This window comes from Caretta caretta, chromosome 1 (genome assembly GCF_965140235.1).
Source record: "Caretta caretta isolate rCarCar2 chromosome 1, rCarCar1.hap1, whole genome shotgun sequence".
NCBI lineage: Eukaryota > Metazoa > Chordata > Testudines > Cheloniidae > Caretta > Caretta caretta.
The window spans coordinates 222,776,088-222,793,454 of record NC_134206.1 but is presented as its reverse complement, the minus strand read 5'-3'; the positions used below and the strand labels follow the sequence as shown (position 1 = coordinate 222,793,454).

General features: G+C 43.7%; 1 protein-coding gene across 1 annotated transcript in view; it reads left to right on the top strand.

The window, feature by feature from the left end:
* The first annotated feature begins 13,984 nt into the window (after nucleotides 1-13,984).
* Nucleotides 13,985-17,367, top strand: part of ANO2 (anoctamin 2) — a 262,392-nt gene continuing 259,009 nt past the window's right edge. The window contains exon 1 of the mRNA XM_075120949.1: nucleotides 13,985-14,320. Coding sequence (XP_074977050.1) covers nucleotides 13,985-14,320 — 336 coding nt within the window. The remainder of the gene's footprint in view (nucleotides 14,321-17,367) is intronic.

Below are 17,367 nucleotides of genomic sequence, written 5' to 3'. Positions count from 1 at the left end.
GGTTTGGTATATCCTATGGGGAATTACACCCTAAGACTGGTGGCTATCTGCTCTTTTTCTCAGCAGTTCATCCTGAATTTGACATCCTCAGTCATGACCCACCGAGGCACAGTTAAGGTAGCATAGTTGGCAGGATCCCCAGAACCAAGTCAATTAAGCTTTGGATCAGAACCCTAAGCTCTATTAAAATTTGAATTTTGATATTAAGAGTTTTAAAGGTTAAAGGTCAGTGACCATGAGCCAGATAGCATCAGCAGAAGCAATGAAACTGCAAGCCCCAAGAGAAAGCCTGTGTTTTGAACATGAACAAAGACTGGCAGAACTTAGAATGCAAGAGAAGTAAGCCTTGGCCCAGCTGGAAAAAGAAGTTCACTAAGGCATATGGAACGGCTGTCTGCTGAGGAGAGGGTTCTCCAGATGCAACAAGAACCCACAGACTTAAGCTCCAAGTCAAAAAAGCAATGGAAGAACAGCAGAAACTGTATCATCTTCAAAGTTCAGTTTATAACAATGTTGGTATATTATATGACTCTGAGCAGTTGCCTGTGTTTAACCAGTTTTGCCATGGCCAGGGAAAGGGTGACACTAACCTGGGGAAGGTGGAAAATAGCTGTTTGTCTATTGCAAAAAAGCAGTTTATGTGTAAATGAATGTTCTGAATGTCTGTCTAGTATCTCAGAAGTGAATCTGGAATTAGATTAAAGCACAGAGAAAACTCAGTGGTCAAGAAAAATGTTTCTCTAGAACGGATTGAAGTTGATGGTCAAGTTGAAGCCCTAATTGAAGAAGAAAAGGGTAGATTTTTTTATGAGTGATGGATTGTTGGCAAGTAAAATTTGTGAAAGTAAGCCTGAAAAAGGGAAAAGTGATTTGCTTAAAGTAGCTCAATGTAATGAGACGCTATTTGTGGAGAACAACAGTTTATCTGTTGGGAGTGGCAACTTGCCTGCTAAGGAAGCTGTCTCACTTTCCAGGTATGTGTTTGAAATCTGCCCTGGGTGTTGGGACAAAGGAAAGGTTATCTCCAATTATTTGTCTGTTTTGAATAGCAGCAGCGTGCCTGCTGAGGAAAAGTTTCTCTCCAGTTCTTTGTGTGTGCAGCAGACAGAAGGTGCTTTTCAGTTTAGGCTACTTAAAAGTTTATCAGTTGTCCCAGAGGTGATTCTGGATTTAAGTGAAACTCAGAAAGAGTTTGTTGTTAGGAAAAATGTTCCTTTAGAGCAGTGGTGGGCAACCTGCAGCTCGCGGGCCGAACGTGGCCCATCAGGGTAATCTGCTGGCGGGCCGTGAGATAGTTTGTTTCCATTGATGGTCTGCAGGCACAGCATCCCGCAGCTCCCAGTGGCTGCCGTTCACCGTTTCTGGCCAATGGGAGCCGCAGGAAGTGGCGCGGGCCACAGGTTGCCCACCACTGCTTTAGAGCAAGCCCTAGGTGAAAAGGGTAAGGGCAGAATTTCTGTGAATGATTAATTGCTGATTAAAAAGATTCCTGAAGAGAAAAATCTTTATGGTAGTTTTTGCAAGCAGTTTGCTGAAACGGATGGGTGTGGAAGTGATTCGATTGAGTTACCGCAGGGCGAATCACTGTATAGAGAAAGCAACAGTTTGTTTGGGAGACTTGTTTCAGTTCCGAACTGCCAGAGTCTTTCTGAGGTATATAGATCCATTGACCTTGCTTTGGAAAGATCCAGTGTGGGTAGCTTTAAGAAGGCTTCAGATGGAATGAAAATTGTCAGGGAATTTAAAAAGCCCTATGATAACCAAGTGGCTGTGTTTGGTCAGCCTACTGGGGAGGCTATGTTGTTGGAACATGAATGTCTCCATGCTAATTCTTTGAGGAAGCAGTCTGTGGTGACTCAGGTACTGAGGAAAGATTGGGTTACTGTTTTTTTCAAGGCAGAACAGCCTTATGACTGAACCCACAAAGACGCAGGGGAGAGCAGGGAAACTCTCACTCTTAGACACTTTGGATTTGTTTGGTATCTCTTTAAAATAGAGTCCAAGTCTAGTCTCTACAAGCGAGCATGCGGGAGAGTGTCTGTGTAGATGTTCATAGCACAGAGGGACTGCAGTTTGTGAACACACCTTGCCAGCAAAGGAATTCCTGTAAGCACGAAGGTTGAGTTTTCAATCTTCTAGAGGGGGGGAACTGTGCATGGCTGGCTCCAGCCGGGTGGTGCGGCTGCCTGTCCTGGCGCCCTGGGTGGCGTGGTTGTAACGCCACCAGCTGCCAGTGCTCCAGGCAGTGCTGTAAGGGGGCAGGGGTTGGATAGACGGCAGGGGAGTTTGGGGGTGGTGGTCAGGGGGTGGGGGTGTGGATAGGGGGCTGGGCGTTCAGAAGGCGGGGAATAGGGGGGTTGAATGGGGGCAGGGGTGCAAGGGGGGGCAGTCAGGAAGGAGAGGGGGGTTTGGCTGGGGCAGCGGGGGCAGTCAGAGGCGGGGATCCAGGGGCGGTCAGGGGATAGGGAGGGGTGGATGGGGCAGGGGTCCTGGGGGGGCAGTCAGGGAACAGGGGAAGTCGGATAGGGGGTGGGGGGCGGGCCACGCCTGGCTGTTTGGGGAGGCACAGCTTCCCCTAACTGGCCCTCCGTACAATTTCGGAAACCTGATGTGGCCCTCAGGCCAAAAAGTTTGCTCGCCCCTGTACTAAAGGATTGGCATCAGTATGATTTTTGGGTAAAATCAAAGTTACACATTCATCAGGGTGTGCGGCTGGTCCTTTGGGATCAAAAGATTCTATTATTTGATGAGACTGGTTGTAAAAAACCACTCATCTCTGAATCCAGTGTTTTTGGTGGTTCTATAAGAACTGGAATGCCTGAGAAAACTGTCTTTATGTTTTCTTGTTAGCCAGTGTGGTTAAACAAAAGTTTGCTTTTGTTGCTGGTTTGGTATATCCTATGCGGGATTAGTCACCAGTCTTAGGGTGTATCTGCCCTATTTCTCAGCAGTTCATCCTGAATTTGGCATCCTCAGTTGTGACCCACTGAGGCACAGTTATGCTTGGCACACTCCCTTTAAAAGGTCCTCAGATCAGTGATCTATTATGTCAACAAAGATCATGTGCATGCACTGGGATGGTCTCTAATCTCAGATATGGGAAGCACACTATGTACCTCCCAAATTCTATTCTGACCATGGGCTGCAGGTAATGAAGGCTGGGGGAGGCTAAGCCTCCCGAAACCTCTGCTAATGCTTCCTGCTGCAGCCCTGGCTCCAGGGCTGTGGCAGGGCTCAGAGCTCCTCTGGGCGGCCTGGGCTCAGGGCTCCCCTGGACTGTTCTGGGTGCTGGCAGGCTGGCCGGGGCTTGGGGCTGCACTGGTGAGCTGGCCAGTGAGAGCGTGCGGTGGAAGGGTGGCGTGGGGGCGGAGCCTTTGGCAGAAGAGGGGGGGCAAGGGACCAGCTTCCCCAAAAAGGGAGTGCATGTACTGCTCATGATTCTGGCCCTTTTCAGCAGACACCATGATGCATGGTGTGCAGTACACAACTGAAACTAGACTCTGACTTAACTCAGTGTTCTTAATTTTTTCAACTAGTTTCTGTGTAAATGCAGTAGATACTCTATGCGAATTTAAGCCCTGGTTATGAGCATGTACCAGATTCCCCGCAAATGATATAAAAACTCTAGGGGGGTTGAAAATATTTACCTGAGCTCCACTCTGGACAGCTCTGGCTGAATTTAAGTCCTGCTCATAACCCACTGAAGTGGATGAAGTCCAATGTACAAGACAGATACCACTCCCATTTCCCCTACACAAGCAAACTGACAATCTTCCCCCATGCACACACCCTCTTCATGTGCTTGTCAGGCATACTATATGGCCAGCATTTAAAGTAGGAGGGACAAGTTTGGCTGATGTAGAAAAATATAAAAATACAAGAGAGAAGAAGGTGTGTGTGTCCTCTTTGGAAACACTTGAATGTCAAATGCGACTGTCTAAATTTTAGCTTTAAAGAGATTTTAATATAAAAGTACTCAAGCACACTGGGAATATCCAGCCATTCTAGGCCAATAGAACCTGCCAGAGGCAAGCAAACTCTGCAACAGATACTGCCCCACAACTAGAAAATGAACTCTGGTATTTTCTATGAGGCACACACAAATCCTATTCTAAACACCAGCAAAAATTCCACAGGGACATTGTAATAACCTATAAAGCTGAAATAGTCTTACTGCCAAACTCCCATCTGCACCCAAGTATGTGAAGGCCCCAGCTTCCTGGACAGCACTGTTCCCGATACAGAAAATACTACATGCTCTCTACTCTCCGGTGCTCTTCCAAATCTGTACTCTCCTAGTCTTCCCTCCTCTTCATCCTTCAATTGCCTCTCCATCCTGCATGCATCTCTGTTGTTTGCCAGAGCGGGGTGAGCATCTCCACCCCGTCAGGTCCATTCTTGCTGTGCTCATTGCTCTCAGTGACAGGGGAGTACTTGTGCCTGAGAGCCTATCGGAGGAGAACAGCTGCAGCCCCTGGGGCTTCAACCAGTGCTGGGTTGGTTGGTCTGTCCAATCCAGGCACTGCCAGTGAAGAGCCGTGCTCCGCCTTGGCTGCCTTTCTTAAGTGAGCAAAACTGCAGCACAGTTGGAAATGAGCTGCTCGCAGCTCCCAAGCCACAGGCCTATGTACATTTGCTCTAGACCAATATGGATTTATGAGAATCTTTACGGTCTCTTATGCCAACAACTCTTGCATATTCAAGGAATGTTCACTGTGTTTACACAAGAGACCATAGACTCATGAACAAACTACTTCTCATTGTGTAGGTGATCTGCCTATTCCAAGCCTCCTGAAATGTTATTATCACAAGGGTGGGGGACAAAAATGCGTAATGTGCCAAAATTATATCTGGTGTGGAACTCCCCCAAACACAGTGGAGTTATAGGAGAGAGTATTTTGTGCTTAATATACACTCCCACTAGCACCTTTTAGGAATCAGAAAAACTAGTGACAGACAAGACCTCTTCAATCATCAAGATCATCTCCATGGGGTCAATGCAGGACAAATCCCTAAGACACATTTTCATGTACTTTGTCCAGTGTAGCTTCTCAATCTTCAAAGCAGAATCCTAAAAGAACTATAATTCATAGCAAGAATCATTTTACACTGAATTTGGTAATTATATCTTTAGGAAAAGGGAAAGGATTTCTGAATTTTAATGCTCAAATTCCCCTCTTACCTTCCTTTTGTGTGGCTCTCAAAATAGATGATTTGAAACGCTGATCTAATCTAACTACTTTTTAGGAAGCACGCTGGACCTGTTACTCTAGAACAGCATTTTTTTTAAAATAGGAAGTCCATTATTTTGTTTAATTTTACTTAAGTATTTCCCCTTGAGCTCTGCTACTTCCGAATACAACAAATTGATGTTTCATTAAAGTGTATTCCCTTGTGCCTGAGGTTTTTCTACCACAATGTTAAATAATAGTGTTTTGAAAAGAACAGTCTAATGGTTAAAAGCGGTGACTTAAAGAAAGGTGTGGTGTTTAGATGTTGTTTGTAATTATTAGAATTGGGAGCACTGGCTGTTGGGAGTCTGAAAGGACAGGAAACAGGAAGGAGGGGGAATGAGTTGAGAGGCTGGGAGAACGCTACAGAGGGGGTGCAGCAGCAGCTTGGTAAAGAGGTTTCCACTTTGAAAATAAAGTCCTGTTGAAGCTTGTATTTAGTACCTTACCTGGTTGATACAACATTTTGGTGATGAGGATGGATCTTCTGCCTCTGAACCCACCTGCACCCTTTCTCCAAAGACTAGGTGAGCCTCCAATTGCTTTTACGACCTGGATCCATATGCTTGAGACTTATCTGCTTGCAATCAGTGCTACAGAGATTTCTGAAGTAAGAAAGCGTGCTCTGCTAATTCACTGCCTTGAAGCAGATGAAGCTTGTTAGTACCTTGCCTGGTTGGTACAAAAAAGGCTCCAAGAAAAGAACTTGCACAAGTACTGAACTTTACATCTATGTGTAGTCCCATTTAAATCAATAGGCTTACTTGCATGAGTAAAGATCAGCACTTGTGTAAGTGTTTACCAGGATTGGGAACAAAAAGCACACATATATGACATATAGTTGCAACATGGATATCTGTAACATAAGCAGGTGTGACTGCAAATCCACCTAACTAACTCCATTCTCATATCTATTTGGAACATGGCAATGGATAACCGTTTTACCAACTAACACGTCTGAATGGGAGATGCTTCTAAAGTGCTCATGTAGTCTGCTCTGGATATTCAGCTACACCTCATGAGGTGGTGCCTTCAACTAGATTTAGGCCACGGTTGTGAATGTTGCTAGAAAAAGAGGAGTAGATGGAAATCAATGGGAACAAACTGGTTCCTCTGTGTGCTAAATACAGCACAATTTACAAGGTGTTAATTGCCTCCTTTGCTAGTGGTTTCATACGGGCCAGCCAAACTGCAAGGATCCCATATGGTTGATGTAAGGATCAGTTGTTGTTCAAAATTTAATGCAAATAATTTGCCTAGTTAAGGATACTGTTGCAAGCATGGTCCTTCATCATGCATGCAGTCCTTCCATTTTTACCAGTATGGGCAGGTTTTTCATGTATTATGCTTCTGCCAAGTATTTTCAAAGTTCATTGCACACCTAGACCCATATACAGATGGTGCATTATACATTTGGGACCAAATTATCCTCCCTGCACAATGCCTGAATAAATGAGCTTTGTGCAGGTGGATTCCAAAGTGGGTGGGTGGAATGCTCCTCATTCAGGCTATGGTGTGTCCATGGAGCTATTGCAGGTGCTGGCTACTCAAGGTTACAGCCCAAGCCCAGAAGTCTACATCACAGCTAAACGGTCCCACAGCCTGCACCCTGTGAGGCCACATCAGCTGGCACAGGCCAACAGCGGGTTTTTAATTGCAGTGTGCCCATACCCTCAGTGAATCCTGATTTCTAGTGTGTTTGTCAGCAACTCTTTGCAAGTATTTTAAATTTGATCTAGTTTCATTAGACATCTAGATCACATGCTGTATTTCTGTTCCTGGATATGCTCTATTCTCAGATATGCTCTGAGAATCAGGTTTCTAGTTTGAATTTAGAATTCACTTTTGGACACCCACACAACTAAAATGTTCTGCTACGATCATTCCTGCCAGTAATCTCTTCCTCTAGAACGTTTGCAGAAAGTGAATACTCAGGGCTAGATGACCTCAAGGCCCATAGGACAGAATGGGGCAGGAGGCACTTGAAGTACACCTCCACAGAGGCACTGCACAACCATAGGCAGATGCAATTTAATGTCATACTGATTCAAAAGAAAGCTTTCGGGTTCAGCTGAACACATTGAAGTGTTTTGATTTGAGTTGAACCAATCCTAAATGAAACGTTTTGTTTAGATTTTCCTGACAGAAAATCAATTTTTTTCTGGTCACAATCAGTTTTCTGAGATCATTTTGATTTTTGCAGTAACTGCATTTTCCATTTACAAAACAAAAAATCATTTTTACTGAAAATTCCCAACCACCTCTACCGCTCACCGTTGTGAGCCAAGGGTTCATGGTCTACCCCATAAAGAGTGTGAGCATGGTGAAAGTGAACTTGGTTTATAGTTATTGAAAATGTTCTGCAGTGTTTAACCCAGACTCAGCTAAAAGAATCCAAAAGCTCAAGGCTTATAATTGCCTGTGTTATGGTCTTGTGAGGTGTCCAAGGCTTACATTGAGACTATTAGAGAAATACCATATGCGGCCTCTGGAACTGAAGCTTCCAGTTATTAATTATTTTCCCTGAAATTTCCCTCATGGCCTCATTATGTCCTTCATTAAAGGAAACCAAGTGCAAGTCTTCAAGTGCCCAAGGAAAGCTGGTGGGTCAGAATTATTATGTCATTTAAGTTCTGCTGACGTCCATTTGATGCTTTCTTTTACTCGGGAAGATTAGAGTAATCAAGATCTTTTCTTTTTAAACCCTTCCATTTTGGGCACTTTACTAGTTGCCCTTTTACTTTATAGTCACAGGTGGGCAAAGCCAGCCCTTGGAGAGGACATACAAGAGAGGCAATGGCAAATTCTGTCTCCATTTTTGTGTCTATAGAGCTACTGCAGATGCTTGCTACTCACCCTAAGAGGCTACTACTTGACCCTTATGTCTACGCTGCAGTTAAAAACCCTCTGCTGGCCTATACCAGCGGACTTGGGTTTGCAGGGCTTGGGCTGTGGGGCTGTTTAATTGCAGTGTACATATTTGGGCTTGGGCTGCACCCCGAGCTCTGGGACCCTCCCACCTTGCAGGTGGCAGGTGTAGATGATTCCACCACCATCCTGTCCCTGCAGCAAGCAGAAGGAGCTGCTTTCAGGACACAGATACAAAGGAAAAAGGGGAGCTACTCTCACCACCAGTGATCTCCACAAGGGGAAGATGAAAACTATTATGGGATTCCCGCACTTTCCTACATGGGAGGGTAGGGAAGAGAAGGACAACTCTTCTGCCAGAGCTTTTCAGTGGGGAAAAGTCACTCCTGAGAGCCATTCCATTGCATGCCCTCCTGAGCTTGGAAGTGCCAGCCATGCTGTTGCACTTTCTCATTCCTCTATTGAAGGGAGAGTGCTGCAATACATTGATGCTTCCTAGAATAGGGCACAAGAACCTACTGTAGATGCAGTGACTCCCTGGGGTTGTGAGAGAGGCTCCCCTTTGGCTTCTCCAGTGTGGCTTCAAGATGGCAGTAGCTCCTCTCATCTTTCCCCCCAGGGAGAGGTGTAACCCATGTCCACTCACTGTGATGCTTTGTTGCCCTCTAGTGGTGACTGAGCCACATAAGGTGATGAACCTGCTACTGTCTTGGCTAATGTATCTTGGTCTTATTTCAAGTGGTAGAGGCTCATGCTTTAAGAACCAGAGGTCCCAGGTTCAACTGCTTCTCCCAATGACCCACCCAGGGGTATTGTTTTATGTGTGGTGGCCCATACGGTGATTTGAGCTGAGGGGATCAACTTTCATCTGTGGCCCAGACACTATTAGAGGGGGACAGGACACTCAATGTGGATTACATGGTCTGGAACCCTCAAAATACTTCACCATTACTCTATTTTTCTGTACTGTCACTGGAGTGTGATTTACTTTGTGTTTTCCCTATTTATAACTAAGTACTCTTTTTGTGCTATACACTCATAGTTGTACATAGCTCTATACAACATACACACATTTATCTGAGGTTATAGGGGGAAAGTGTGTTATATTGTTGTTGGCTTGTTTGTCTGTCGTTAGAAACTATGTCAATACAAGAGATGGCTCACAGTCGGGATGTGCAAATCCCAGATTGTTAAATTTAGGCTAGGGTTAATGGCTTGGTTTAAAGGCCCTGTTCAACTTAGGTTTGGGATTTAACAATGCCGGAACCTCTCATGAGATTTCAGTACAAAATGTGGAAGTTTTGGGAGATCAGCCATTAGTCTTAGATTTCTGCCATCTTCATCCTCACTAGATTTTGGCTGCATCAAACTGGACCTGAAATATCAGTCCTTTTAGGCCAGGATAAAAGCTGGAACCAAACCAGGAGGAGCAGGTTTGGATCCAGTGATCAGAAACCTCAAAACCTTAATTTTGAATTTCAGGAGACGTTAGATTCAGATTTGGCCCTTCTCTGTTGCATGGAAAAGCCAGAGTAAATGTTGTACTTTCAACCCTGGCTTTTGTATTTCTTGACTTTTTGGAGTGTTCAGGTACGCAGTCTTTGTATTCCATTATGGTAGTTTTCCTAAGTTTAATACTTTGAATCACCTTCCATCTGAGGATGTGAAAGCATTTCACTAACATTAATGCATTTAATCTCAAGAACCTTCTGAGGTTAATAACTATCCCCATTTTGCAGATGGGGGAAACTGAAGCACAGAGAAATTACATGCAGTTGCCAAAGCTGGGGCCATTAATTATTTACAGAGTTTGGAGCAGAACTTAGACCTCCTAAAGTCTAGTTCTGTGCTTCAACTAGTAGATTTAAATATTTCTGAACACAGAAACAAGGACAAAAAATGTTTTTATCATATATATTTGGTTTCAGTGCTGCTGAGGTATGCAAATTGAAAAATGTTTGTTTATTCAGCAGTTCACACACAAATCTGGCATTTCATTTTGTGGGTGTATGTGGTCTTTTCTTATGCTCATCTCCACACACTCAAGTTCTATGCACGCTGACAGAAAATCCCTATGACCCGCACTGACTCAGTCATTTACAGACATGGCTGCACAAAAAGCAGAGGTATGCACTGCTGATAGTTTTGTCTTTGACCCTCAGATATTCCTTTAACGCCATCGCATCCTACCCAAAATGGAGAGCAAAGAGCAGAATCCATTGGGAGCTCTTCTTCAACTTACAACAACAAATACCTCACAGTTCCTCAGACCCGGCCTTCTGTGCATTTTGGCAGAATCAATGGGGCTTTTGAGCCATCTGGCCGCATGGAGACTCACAACAACTCTGTAAGTAGGATTATTATAATCATTGACTTATTCCTCTAGTGCTCTTGATAAAGGTGGGGGTGGGGTGATGGGGAGAGAGAGCGAGAGAACATCAAATATTTTTTCTGTATATTACTTACAATGTGGCTTTACTGTGAAAAGTAACTAGGCCAAAAATGCCACTACTTTACTCAACAGATCTGCTTCCTCTGTCTATTCCGAGTTACAGGTACTGTCTTCATCCACTGTATTACATTTTTACTCCTGTTGGCCTGGCAGAGCCATCACAGCTCAGACAGAGGGAGCTGGATTCTGTTCCCTCTTGTGCACCATCAACAGAGTTGTTTGTTGATTTCCAATCAGTTAAACCTGTGCAAACCTGTTGACGGTCATATGCACAGGTGTCACTTAGGGCAGAATCTGAAGACAGTGGAGTTGTACAGCTGTAGTCTTGGATGCAGAACCTTTATTACATGGGGGAAGGAAAGAATCCCTCTTGACTTGTAGAGCCTAGGATACATTTGCAGGCCTTGTAGTTAGAACCCTCACCACCATATCCCCTGATAGATTTTACCTTATAAACTGTGTGCCATTGTTCTGAAATTATTAAGAAACATGGAACCCAGTACACCATTTTTAGTCAGTTTTCTAAGTAAAACAGCATGTTGCACCTACAAGACACTGATTTCTACTATGAGAGAGGGAGAGAATGGGCAGAATGAGAGAGGTTGTGGGCAGAATATATAGCCATTTAAAGTTCTTTTCGTTTATATTTTGCAAATTGAATCTTGTTGCTAGCAGTTTTATTGGCTTATTTATTTTGTTTTCATTTCTAACAAATTCTTCGATTGCAAAAACGCCTACATGTTCAGGAAAGCTCTGCAAACTAAGAACTGGATCGTGTTGTCATTGAAAGCTGTGAAAATTTTGCCGCTGACTTTAGGGCTTGGTCTTAATACACTGATGTGGCAAAATCTTTATGTCTTGTATGAGCCACAGAGAGAGAGAGAGAGAGAGAAAGGTGTCTCTGCAATCTGCTCAGTCCCATGCTCTGTGTAGGTACAGCAGCAGCATCCCTTTAATGTTGCTATGGTGACCTCTCAGGCGGCAGTTGCTGGGATGAGGCACCTGGGTACCTACAAATGATAAACAGGAAAACACCCTCAGCAACTCATCTACCCAACCCTTCCTCATTCCCTTGCCTTCTGGCCTCTGTGTGCATCTCTCATTTCCACACACACCCATGTATAAAGAGGAAGAGGGGGATAATACTTGAAGATTATCTTCTCTACAGCCCGTGAATGGATTTCCCTGGATTGCCAGCAACCAGGGGATGGTGACATCATTACCTGTGGAGTGTATTGCATGAAGCTCTCTGGAAGGGAGGCTGGGAATCTGAGGTTTGGTGTTTTCATTGTGGCAGGGATGGATCCAGAGAGTCTGCAGGGACTGCCCGTGAGTACAGTATGAGAAGGACTCAGACCATAGAATGGGAACATGTTATAAAATTCTGTCTCCAAAGTGTTTTTAATTTGTGTGTAAATCTAGGTGTAAAGAGTATATGTACACTGTGTATGTGTAGCATATGTATAGTGTGCGAAGGGGGAAGCCTGGAGGCAGTCTGATCTGTGCATGGAGGGGTTATATGCAGGGGGACCAGGGATCTATAAAATGATATGGAGGTTGATAGCAGTTCTGTGTGAAGCCAGGAGGCAAAGCTTAGCTGTGGGAGAGGTGAACATGGGAGATGTCAGGATAAAATTAATATCAACCTGCATAGTTGTCCATATGAATAACTATCAGTGTTGATGCACATTAAAAACCTGGGAAAGTCCCATACAAAAACTTATTTAACTTTGAGTTAAGGTTGCTAGATGGCAGAACCTACTAAGACCTTAAAAAAAATAGAAAGGAGTAGTTAATTCATTCAGTACCCTGTTTATACTGTCTAACTTTGAGAAGAGAATGCTAGACTGGGTGAACCACCAACACACCATAAAAAGAACAGGAGTACTTGTGGCACCTTAGAGACTAACAAATTTATTTGAGCATAAGCTTTCGTGAGCTACAGCTCGCTTCATCGGATGCAAATGCATCCGATGAAGCGAGCTGTAGCTCACGAAAGCTTATGCTCAAATAAATTTGTTAGTCTCTAAGGTGCCACAAGTATTCCTGTTCTTTTTGCGAATACAGACTAACACGGCTGCTACTCTGAAACCTGTCATAAAAAGAAAGGAAATACAAAGTTAAACCATTCAACGCCCTATCTATACTACGCTCATCAGTTCCTCTTCCCACTCTCAAATACTTCCCTCCACAACCCACATATCTTGACCCCAATCCCAAACAACTAACAGGTACATTTAAATCTGGCCACATTATTTGCTTATAAGATCATGTATTTCCATTAGCATTGGCATAACTTTCATCAACTACATTGTACCTAGTTCTGTATTGGCGTGTATGTAAGCCGGGCGTGAAGTTAGATTGCAAATGGTGGCAGTGAGAGATGGTTTTCTAGACATCTTAGGAAAATTTATGTGAATGGGTGACCTATGTTGTGAGTAACTGTTCTAAATTTGGGATTAGATTTTTAATGTAGAAATTACAGAATTGGAATCCACATTGATGTAATTTGGCTGTGGTCAGAGCTGAGGCTACATGGCTGCTGTTCGTGTGTAGGGTGGAGATATGTGAGCTCTGGAAAGGAGGTAGCTGAGGTGGAGAAAAGAAACTGACGTAGTAGATAGAGTGTTGAATGGTTTAACTTTGTATTTCCTTTCTTTTTATGGTGTATGTTGGTGGGTCATACAGTCTACCAATCTCATCTCAAAGTTAATTCTAATGTATGTCAATATTGATATTATTCACCGTTTATAGCAGTCTATGTGAGAGTTGGTATTCTCTCTAACCTCCACTCCCCTATTGTCTCCCATATCCCCTCTGCCCAGACCCGTCCAGTCCTGCTGCTCCTGGCACTATAAAGAGCTGAACTCCATGTCCCAGCTCAGACCTCTGATTCCTGCCCTTCGTCCATGCATAGTGCAAATTGCCCCATGTTCCTCCTGAGCACAGTCTTGCTCCACAACATGCCCCCAATCCATAATTTGACCCCTACTTCCTATTGCATTCATCTCTTAAATACTGATACATATGAGTGTAAGGTGTGAGTACAAAATCTTAAGGTACCGTGTCAGTATGTTTTCTCAGTATGTGTGCGTGACAGGGAGGTAAGTATATAGGTTTCTGTTGCCTTTTGGAAATAATGGCAGATTGGAAATTGCTGGTTTTTGTCACAATTCTTGGTTTGCAGACAGAGGAGATGCTCTACATTACTGAATCTGAGCTCTTGCTTCAATATTTCTCCTTTCCCATATCTACAGTTAATTCCCATCATTTACTTAGCTAAGGCTTTCATGTACCTGTACAAGAGTGAGGCCCTGAGCCCTGCTGCGTATGGGTTTGTCTCCCTGAGACTTGTCTATTTCTCTTTCAGAAAATTAACAATTACCTGGATGGGACCCAAGTGGGTGCCAGTGGTGGGACATCCCCAGGTGGGATGCATTTCAGGGACAGCAAGAGGAAAGTGGACTACGTCTTAGCCTATCACTACCGAAAACGTGCCTCTCAGCACCAGCGAGGCATTGGCTCCCTAGGTCCCTTGCACAGACCTTCCCCCTTGGCCATTATTTCTAATGGGGAAATGGGGAAAAGCCACTCTGAGCAACATCAAAACCAGGGGCAGAATGCACCCCAGCAGCAACATGTGCAGCCAGAGGCTCAGATGATCGAGATGAGCCCAGTGGATGCCCTAGAGGAGGAGAAACGGGAGCAGAGGGAGGAGTATGAGCGCAACCTGGTGGAAGCTGGACTGGAGATAGAAAAAGACATTGAGGTAAGAGGACCAGGAGCATGGCACTGGGCTTCCCATCAGCAAAGGGTTGTCTTGTTTCAGTACTGAAAATGAGTATGTGGGGAGAAGAAATGCTAATTAACAGCTCAAGACACTGAACAGCTTGGATTCTGTTTTTTTGTTTGTTTGTTTGTTTTTCCCCATCAAATGTCATTACCAAAAGCACAGTGCAGCACAAACCTTTATGATTTAGTGCAGGCAAAGGTTTCAAGTCTATAGGAACATAAGCTAATTGTTCATGTTACAGAAACATTATACTTACTGGAGATGAAAATAAAGGACAGTCCTCTCTTCAAATGCAGATTATAGGCCTGGTTGTCCTCTTTCGTAAGGCCTGATCTGAAGCCCACTGAATAGACATCCTTTCATTGGCTTCAAACCAGTGTGACTCCACTGACGTTGCTCCTGACTGGGGGTGAGGGGGTATGTCTACACAACAGCTGAGAGGTGTGATTCCTAGCCAGCCCGAGCTAGCATGCTAAAAGTAGCAGCGTGGCCGTGGCAGCGTGGGCGGCAACTGGCTAGCTGCCTGAGTGCACTCCTGCCTGACTCCCTAGGTAGGTACTAGGGCAGCGAGCCCGAGTTGTGCCAAGTACGTCTACCTGAACTGGGACTCACACCACCCAACTCTGTGTAGACCTACCCTTACGCTGGTGTAAATGAGGAAAATCAGGCCCTGTGTTGCATTTTGACTTCTAATTAACCCATGGAAATTGCCCTCTGACCCCTCTTCTTTCATTGTTAGAAATGTGTCACAGATTCACTAGAGGTAAAGTATATACTGTGTCCATGTCTAGTGGCTAGTCCACACCAAGATAACAGACTACTTCTGCGCAAGTTAATGGAGTTTATCTTTTAGCTCTGTGCTTTGTACTAAAGATCCTTGGTTCACATCCCACTGTCCAGCCAAGGAGAGGCTTGTTAAATATCTTTCAGAAGATGCACATGCTCAAAATATGGAAAAGAGGCTGGTTATGCTTTTTCTAGCATTGTGTTGATTGGAGCTGATTTATTTGATCACTGTTTATATTTAAAATGTTATTGACCAGAAACTTGTAGTGAAATTTTACTAAACTAATTACTTTGCCATTTAATTGGAGGGAGGCTCTGATTGTGGTACTTAATCATAGAATATCAGGGTTGGAAGGGACCTCAGGAGGTCATGTAGTCCAACCTCCTGCTCAAAGCCTTGTTTTCTTTTCATAGTGAAAATATTTGGTGTCTAAATACTCATTACTTTTGCATTTAATTGCATTTTTTTCTCCTTGAAACTAATTCACCACTAAGTATTATAAATGATTTCCATTTTTCTTTATCTTAATGTAATTCTTTAAAATCTAATTATCTTCCTAAGTTATTACATGGAATACAAGGTGATGTTATGCCTCCTGTGGGCTGTGTGGCTTTCCCCCCCCCCCCTCTTTTTCTGGATTTGGTGGAGTCTATTCATATTTGATCAGAAAGATTCTTTTCGGTATAACTTTCTCAAAGCTGCCTTAACTTACATATTAGAGAGACAAGGTAGATGACATACCTTGTATTGGACCAACTTCTGTTGCTGAGAGACACAAGCTTTCGAGCTTACACAGAGCTCTTCTTCAGGTCTGGGAAACTAACTTAAAGCGTTACTGCTAACTACAAGGTTTGAACAGATTGTTTAACATAAGTAGTTAACAACATGTGTTTCAAGGGATCATTCAAGGTGAAGTGGCCTGTTAAAGCCCTTCCAGTCATAGTGGGCGGGGGAAGGTGTGTGTGTGTGGGGGGTGTTTGTTGTAATAAGGCATAAATCCAGTGTCTTTATTAAGACTATGATTTTTAGTGTCTAGCAAAGTTATGAATTTAAGCTCCCAGGCTGGTCTTTTGAAAGTGTTGTGCAGGTTTCCTTTGAAGATAAGGACTGATAGGTCAGATACAGAGTGATCACAGGTGAAATGGTGAGTCTGTCTTTTTATCATTTTCTTGTGTGAGTTCATTTGAGAATGTAGTGATTTGTCTGGTTTCACCCTGGACACAGTTGCTATTGGGGCTTTTAGTGCATGGGATGAGGCACATCACATGTTGTGATAGGCATGTGGTGGACCAATGAATCTTGAAAGGTGTTGTGAGGGCTATTGATCATTGTAACAGTGGAGATATGTCTGCAAGTTTTGCATCTGTTGTTTTGACAGGGTCTGGTGCCACTTTGAGTTGGTATGTTTGGGTCTGTGGGGAGTTGCCTTCTGATGACGAGGTTGGGGGTTGTTTGAAGCCCAGAAGAGAGGGTTCAGAAAAGATTTCTTTCAGATTTCTTTGTCATCGAGAATGGGTTGTAGCTGTTTGGTGATACCCCATATGGGTTCCATTGTGGGGTGGTAGTAACAAGAGGTGTGTGGTTGGAGGGGGTGGGTATTTCTGTATTGAAGCACGTTCTCTTGGGGTATTTGGGTGGCCCAATCCAAACCCCCCAACCTCTCCAAGCTCATCATCAGAAACAAGCTCCCCACAGACCAGGACACACCAGCTCAAAGTGGCACCAGACCTAAAAAGAGTAAACAGGATGACCCAAGTAATTATAGGCCCTTTCAATCTGACATTGATCCTTGACAAGATAAGGAAGTTGCTGATATGAGACTCGATTAATAAAGAATTAAAGGAGGGTAATATGACTAATGCCAATCAGCATGGATTTATGGGTAACAGATCCTGTCAAACTAACTTGATATCTTTTTTTGATTACAAGTTTAGGTGATAAAGGTAACAATGTTGATGTTTTATACTTGGATTTCTGTAAGGCATTTGACTTGGTGCCACATGACATTTTGATTAAAAAAAATCAAAAAAGGTATAAAATTAACATGACACACATTAAGTGCATTAAAAACCGGCTAACTGAGAGGGCTCAAAATGTAATTGTAAACAGAGAATCCTCATCAATCGGGTTTGTTTTAGTGGGGTCCCACAGGGATCTTTTCTTGGCCCTAAGCTATTTAACATTTTGATTAATGATCTGGAAGAAAACATAAAATCATCACTGATAAAGTTTACAA